General features: G+C 35.6%; 1 protein-coding gene and 1 pseudogene across 7 annotated transcripts in view; both read left to right on the top strand.

Annotated features, from left to right (window-relative positions):
• The window catches only part of CCDC102B (coiled-coil domain containing 102B), a 199,346-nt gene that overhangs the window by 171,459 nt on the left and 20,858 nt on the right, over positions 1-7,029 (top strand). For 3 of the 7 annotated variants that reach the window (XM_081801048.1, XM_081801050.1, XM_081801047.1), the window contains one exon: positions 5,722-6,718. The exons of 1 other annotated variant lie outside the window; for it this stretch is intronic. In XM_081801048.1, coding sequence (XP_081657174.1) covers positions 5,722-6,084 — 363 coding nt within the window. In that variant the 3' untranslated portion in view covers positions 6,085-6,718. Of the gene's footprint in view, positions 1-5,721; positions 6,719-7,029 lie in introns of those variants that run through there. 3 more of the 7 variants (XM_081801052.1, XM_081801051.1, XM_081801053.1) reach the window with 2 other exon arrangements.
• On the top strand, positions 3,338-5,715 carry LOC145716728 (microtubule-associated protein RP/EB family member 1 pseudogene; annotated as a pseudogene).

Below are 7,029 nucleotides of genomic sequence, written 5' to 3'. Positions count from 1 at the left end.
TTGCACCCAAAACCATAAGATACCTAGGAATACATCTAACCAAAGAGGCAAAGGATCTGTACTCAGAAAACTATAAAATACTCATGAAAGAAATTGAGGAAGACACAAAGAAATGGAAAAACGTTCCATGCTCATGGATTGGAAGAACAAATATTGTGAAGATGTCAATGCTACCTAGAGCAATCTACACATTCAATGCAATCCCCATAATTCTATCTTTAGGAATAATCACAATATTACATTTTCCACAAGCAACTCAAATGATTCTTATGTTCACACTTACTTTCAAGAACCACTGCCTGCTTGTCTAGATTTCATCTCATACTCTACCCCACACCTAATATTTCATGATAGATATCTTGGCTCTTGTAACGTTCAGACCTATTTCCTGCTTCCTTTATTGGAACATTCTTGCCTTGATTCCACCTCTTTGACTTCTTAAACTTCAGATTTCAGCTTACATATTATTCCTTCAAATAACCTCTGATTGCCTAATTTATTGCAGGCCTTTCTTATAGCCCTCAGGGGGTTTTATCCCTCATGAGTCTCTGCCCAATTTATACCTATATATTTATTTGTATTTTGTCAATAGAATATTTGGTGCCTCTTATGTAAGAGATACTAAATAATATTTTTTAAACACCTGAATAGTTTGGGTGTTTACATATTTTTCTCAATGTTTATTTTTTAAAAAATATTTTATTTGTTTATTTGACACAGAGAGAGAGAGACAGAGAGAGACAGAGAGAGCACAGGCAGAGGGAGAGGGAGAAGCAGGTTCCCCATGGAGCAAAGAGCCCAATGCAAGGTTCGATCCCAGGACCCTGGGATCATGACCTGAGCCAAAGGCAGACGCTTAACCGACTGAGCCACCCAGGTGCCCCTATTCTCAATGTTGAATATGCATAACATTGGAAATGATTAATCAACAAATATTTTACCAATTACTCTTAAGAGAATATATTTTTACATTAAAAATTCTAGAAAACATTTTTTCAGTAATTCCCATATTACCTGAAATTTATTTAACAATAGTACCCACTATTAGTTAAAATTCATAGTATATTAGAGTTAGAATGAAAATATTTTAGGATTTTCTCTTGATCACTAAAAGCAAATCATTGGAATTACATTTCAATTTGATATGATTATTAGAATTGCTTACAATAAATTCTGAAAGCTTAAAATAGTACCTGATTTTTACTTTCTTTTTAACTTGCATTCAGTTGAATGCCTTTTAAGATTTATTTATTTTGGAGAGAGAGAGAGAACAAGCCAGGGGAAGGGCAGAGGAAGAGAGCATATGGAGCAGACTCCCTAGTGAGTGCGAAGCCCAAGGTGGGCTAGATTTTACAGCCCTGAGTTCATAACCTGGGCTGAAATCAAGAGTCCGAGGCTTAACTGACGGAGCCACCCAGGCGCCCCTCAGTTGAATGGCTTTTAATGTAATAGATTTTCATATGATTCTTAGAAAAGAATAATCTGATAAAAAATTTTGTAAAATGAAAACAGAAATAAAATGGTTTATAATATTTATGATGTTCCAATTTCTACATAACCTTTACTTTTTGGTGTGTGTTGTATACATAAATTTATGAAATAATTGCTGTGTCAATAACCTGCAAATAGCAAATAATCAGACATCATTATTTCAGATTTGTTGTTACAACTGATAAAATCATTCCTTTCTTTTTTTAAAGATTTGGAGTTTATTCATTCAAACCATCTGTTACTTATATAAAACCTGAGTTCTACCTGTAATCTGTTATCAGGTATAAAATTGACTTCAGCATTTTCTTTTAAATGCCTACAATTCCACAAAGCCTTGACATAACATATTTGTCCTTGGCCAGAAATACATACATTTTCCTAAAATTAATTTTTCATCACCAAGTTAATGACTTTTTGTGATAGCTTTATTATTTTCATTCTGATAAGTGATGTGATGATAGTCAAAAAGTTTAAGCATTAATCTTAATAATTAAAAAAATGACATGTTGGTAATTGGATTTTGAAATACTATTTTCACCTCGTATCCCCAAATAGATACCCCACATGTTAAACCACATCATCTAAAATTTGATCCCTGGCGTGCCTGGGTGGCTCAGTCAGTTAAGTGTCCGACTTGATTTTGGCTCAGGTCATGATCTCTCGGGGTCCAGCTGGCGTCAGACTCCTCGCTCAGCCGAGATTCTCTCTCTCCATCTGCCCCTCTTCCCCCACTTGCATGCACAGGCTCTCTCTCTCTCTTTCTCTGTCTCAAATCTTTAAAAATAAAATAAAATAAAATTTGATCCCGTAGTTTATTATATTTAATTGATAAACAAGATCTACTCCCAAGAATGTAATTTTTGTTTCCTGCTTTTTAGAAGCCAGAGCCTCTCTTAGATTTGGGAACAGAATATTTTCTACAATAATGATACAATTTTATGTATATGAAAAAGCAGATTTTAGAAATTTTTTATTAGAAAGATATTTAAATAGAAAGATTAAATAGAAAGATATTTTGAAGTCTAACATTTTTCTTCTTTTTGAAGTCTAACATTCTTAAGTTGATTTTGATTAAGTTGATTTCTCTTTTAGAATTTAAAATGTCATGAAAAATACTTTATAATAGTCTAATACTAATCAATACTCTGCAGTCAAGCCATTTGGAACTAACAATGTAAAAATAAATAATTTCCAATTTTTATCCTTAACAGTTTAAAAATGTCTTCTATTTTAATCATGTTACATAGTTTGCAAGGTATTTTGAATAATTGATTTCTTTCAGTCCTTATAATTCCACAAATTTTGTGGGTCTGGTGTCCTCGTCTTAATTTTATTTAAAAACAGGAACAGAAAGAAGAAACATTTCAGATTCAGCCAATGAGAAAGTGACAGATCAGGACTAGGTTCCAGTTGTTTTTCTACTGTGAAGAATGGCTTCACCATCCAGATCTATGCCATAAAATTACTTTGACATTTGGATATACATATGCCCAAATTTGTGGGAGAAATACCTATATAATTATTTTTCCCAAATTATATTATCACAGTGTTTCTTCTCTAAGTAGAATATTGCTATGAAAAGTGTTTTCCTCTCTATTTAATTAATTTTACTTTTCACAAACCCTGTCACATTGGGGAATAGATTGCCCATATTGGGTAAATGAAGTTAACAGACTGAGCTTACCACATAGAATCAGTGGTGAAGTCAAGATTAGAATTCAGAGCTCAGTATTAGAATTCAGAGCTGAAAGAGCTACTAATCATTTCTACTTATATCCAGAACAAGAAAAAAAAATCATAACAGGCAAATGTAATTCAATTCACTCTAATAATGAGCAACTATGTAAACATAATAAAACTGCATAAAATTAATACATTTGATATTGCCTCTTTAAAATCTAAATATAAAAATGTTAAAATAAGAAAAACTGACCAAAGGAGACATTAAAATTATCCTAAATCCATTAAATCAAAACTTCTTGAGGTGGGTCCTGGTCACTGGTAACTATAAACATCTCTCCAAGAGAATCTCATGTGCAGCCTTGGTTGGGAACCATGGGGTGAAAGCAGAGGTGAGGAAGATGGAACCGAAGCCAGGCACAGGCATTGGACACGGTCCCACCCAGAGCCGAAGATGGCAGTGAACGTATATTCAACATCAGTCGCCAATGATAACCTAAGTCGACATGACATGCTGGCCTGGATCAATGAGTCTCTGCAGCTGAATCTGACGAAGATCAAACAGTTGTATTCAGGAGCTGCCTACTGTCAGTTCATGGACACGCTGTTCCCTGGCTGCATTGCCTTGAAGAAAGTGAAATTCCAGGCTAGGATAGAACATGAATACATCCAGAACTTCAAAATACTACAAGCAGGTTTTAAGAGAATGGGTGTTGACAAAATAATTCCTGTGGACAAATTAGTAAAAGGAAAGTTTCAGGACAATTTTGAATTTGTTTAGTGGTTTAAGAAGTTTTTTGATGCAAACTATGATGGAAAAGACTATGACCCCATAGCTTCCAGACAAGGTCAAGAGACTGCAGTGGCTCCCTCCCTTGTTGCTCCAGCTCTGAACAAACCGAAGAAACCTCTCAGCTCTAGCAGCACAGCTCCACAGAGGCCCATTGCAACACACAGAAACACTGCAACCCCTAATGCTGGCCCGGGTGTGGTGCAAAAGAATCCTGGTGTGGGCAACGGGGATGATGAAGCAGCTGAATTGATGCAGCAGGTCACCATATTGAAACTTAGCGTCGAAGACTTGGAGAAAGAAAGAGATTTCTACTTTGGAAAGCTAAGGAACATTGAATTGATTTACCAGGAGAACAAGAGGGAAAACAACCCGGTATTGCAGAGGATTGGGGACATTCTGTATGCCACAGATGAAGGCTTTGTGATACCTAATGAGGGGGGCCCACAGGAGGAACAAGAAGAATATTAACAGCCTGGACCAGCAGAGCAACATCTGAATTCTTCACTCCAAATCATGTGCTTAACTGTAAAATACCCCCTTTTATTATTCTTAGAGGACTCACTGGTTTTTTTCATGAGCAAACAGTACCACTTAAGTGCACTTTGCAGAAGTTTCACCCCTTTTCCAATGAGTTTGACTTAGGAGCTTTTACCCTGTAGCAGAGCAGTATTAACATCTAGTTGGGTCACCTAGGGGACAAAGAGCCTGACCATGGGGCTCACGGTGTGGATGCTGGTAACACTGATTGCTGGAGAAGGTGTTTTTATGTGATACACTGAGGTGGAGACCTCAGCAGAGAAATGTAAAGACTGATTTGAATTTTAAGCTAATGTGAAATCTTGGCAGAGAACGTTTTAATAAATAAATGCCTTAAGAGTAAAAGAAAGCAGAAATGAGCAAACTTTTTCTGTAAGGGGCCAGATAGTAAATAACTGAGGCTTTGCTGGTCATATAGTCTCTGTCCCAACAGCTCAACTCTGCCATTAATGTGAAAACAATCATATGCAAGATGTAAACCAATGAATGTGGCTGAATTTCAATACAACTGTATTTGTGACACTGAAATTGGAATTTTATATAATGTTAATTTGTCTGAAATAGTACTTAAAAAATTTTTTTTCAACTATTAAAAAAAGAAAACTGTTATTATGGAATATACTAAAATGGCTGGGTCAGATTTGGCCCCCTGGTCATGGTTGCCAACTTCTATTCCCTAGAAATCCAATTAACCACTCACTCTGTGTGTTTGACTATATTTTATATACTCTAATTATGGATTTTATACTATTCTATTACATTCACTTGTCTTTGTTCTCAGTGACCAGCGTAATATGTGGAACTTGAAAGGTATAGCAAATAAATAAATAAATGAATGAATGAATACATGAGCTATATCCATGCAACCAGAATTGCCCAAGAAATTATTTTGTGCCTTCTCAATCGATAAATGTTCATCATTTAAGTGGAGATTGTTGGCAGAATACCATCGTTTTTCACTTGACATATTTACTTGACAAATATGGTCTGTATGGTTATAGACATAGTCTTACAAACCAAGAGGAAAGCTATATTTACCTTTGCATGGCGTGGTCTTAGGACCTTTGTGTTGTTTACAACTTTTCAGACAAATACGGTTTTCTTAAAATTATATAAACGTACATATCTGTGAACCTTTCTTAGTGGGGTCTTTTTTGCTGGGTGCCTTGCCTTTTGGCAATTATAGTGCTACATGTTGCCTCTTTGTGTTTTCTGTGAAGCTAGAGAGATTGCATGCTGAAAATATCTCAGAGTGGGACAAGAGGGAAATACTTGAAACACAGAAACAAGGACTGGAAAAAGAAAATAGAAGGCTAAAGGCTCAGGTGAAAGAAATGGAAGAGCTCCTGGATGGGAAAAACAGATTCAGTGCAAACTCTCAAAGTCCTGATTTCAAGACATCACAAATTGAACGGCAGGAAGAAAAAAAGGTATGGGTGCTCCTTGGAAGGGATGTTCTCACTCGCTATACATGCCCCCCTGATGCTTGGTCGATGCTGCCTTCCCTTTTACCCACCTCCAAATCTGAGCATTTTCTTTTGTGCTATTTAACCTCTGATCTCTTGCTCTCTTTCTCATCATAAGGTAGAATAACATTGTTCATGACTATGAACACAAGAGTTTAACAAATTTTGTATGAAAATGTTAGAATAGGACAAATCTGACAGTTTGAAGTTTTCCAGAAGGAAGAAAAAAGTGAAGGGATGGACCTTTGTGTTTTTTGTTTCCTTTTATACTTTTGTCTCAGTATTTTTCAAGCAATTGATCTTATTTCTCAATAAGTAAATTTCTCCATTAGTTTGAACAGCTGTGGAATAAGCATTTGTCAGTAGTCATAGTGTCTGCATAAACATTTCAATTTAGCTGAAGTTTACTCTCCTCTGGTTCTTTTTTAGTTTCAGAAAAATTATTTTTGAGTCAAATCATTGCATCATGTTGCAAATAGCTTTTATAGGCTATAACATAAATATTAAAGCTAGAATTAAATTCAACGTCTGACTTTGAGAACTTCAGGTTTTTGGAATTGTTTTATCCTAAGGCCAATAGACATTATTCCTGCTATAGATGGAATTTTTAAAAATAAATAGCTTTTCGATTTAAAAAATAATCTCTTAATGGCAGTTGCAATTTGTGTGTTTTGGTGTCAACATGCTGCAAAACATTTACATCTTGTTTCTATTTCTTCCATTAAAATACCTACAGTATCTTAATGCACAATTCTGTTATTTCACTCAGTCTCTTTAATAGTGAATTAAAAGTGAGTTTGATAAGTTCATATTTTTATTTTATTTTTTAAACTTTTAGCTAAAATGTTTTATTTTTTTTATTTTATTTTTTTTTAAAGATTTTATTTATTTATTAGAGAGCGAGCGAGAGAGAAACAGCATGAGAGGGGGGAAGGTCAGAGGGAGAAACAGGCTCCCCGCCGAGCCGGGAACCCGATGTGGGGCTCGATCCCAGGACTCCGGGATCATGACCCGAGCCTAAGGCAGTCGCTCAACCGACCGAGCCACCCAGGCGCCCCTAAA

This window comes from Leptonychotes weddellii, chromosome 13 (assembly GCF_054177405.1).
Source record: "Leptonychotes weddellii isolate Sample4059 chromosome 13, ASM5417740v2, whole genome shotgun sequence".
Lineage (NCBI taxonomy): Eukaryota > Metazoa > Chordata > Mammalia > Carnivora > Phocidae > Leptonychotes > Leptonychotes weddellii.
The sequence above is the reverse complement of the archived record's forward strand: the minus strand, read 5'-3'. Positions and strand labels throughout refer to the sequence as shown.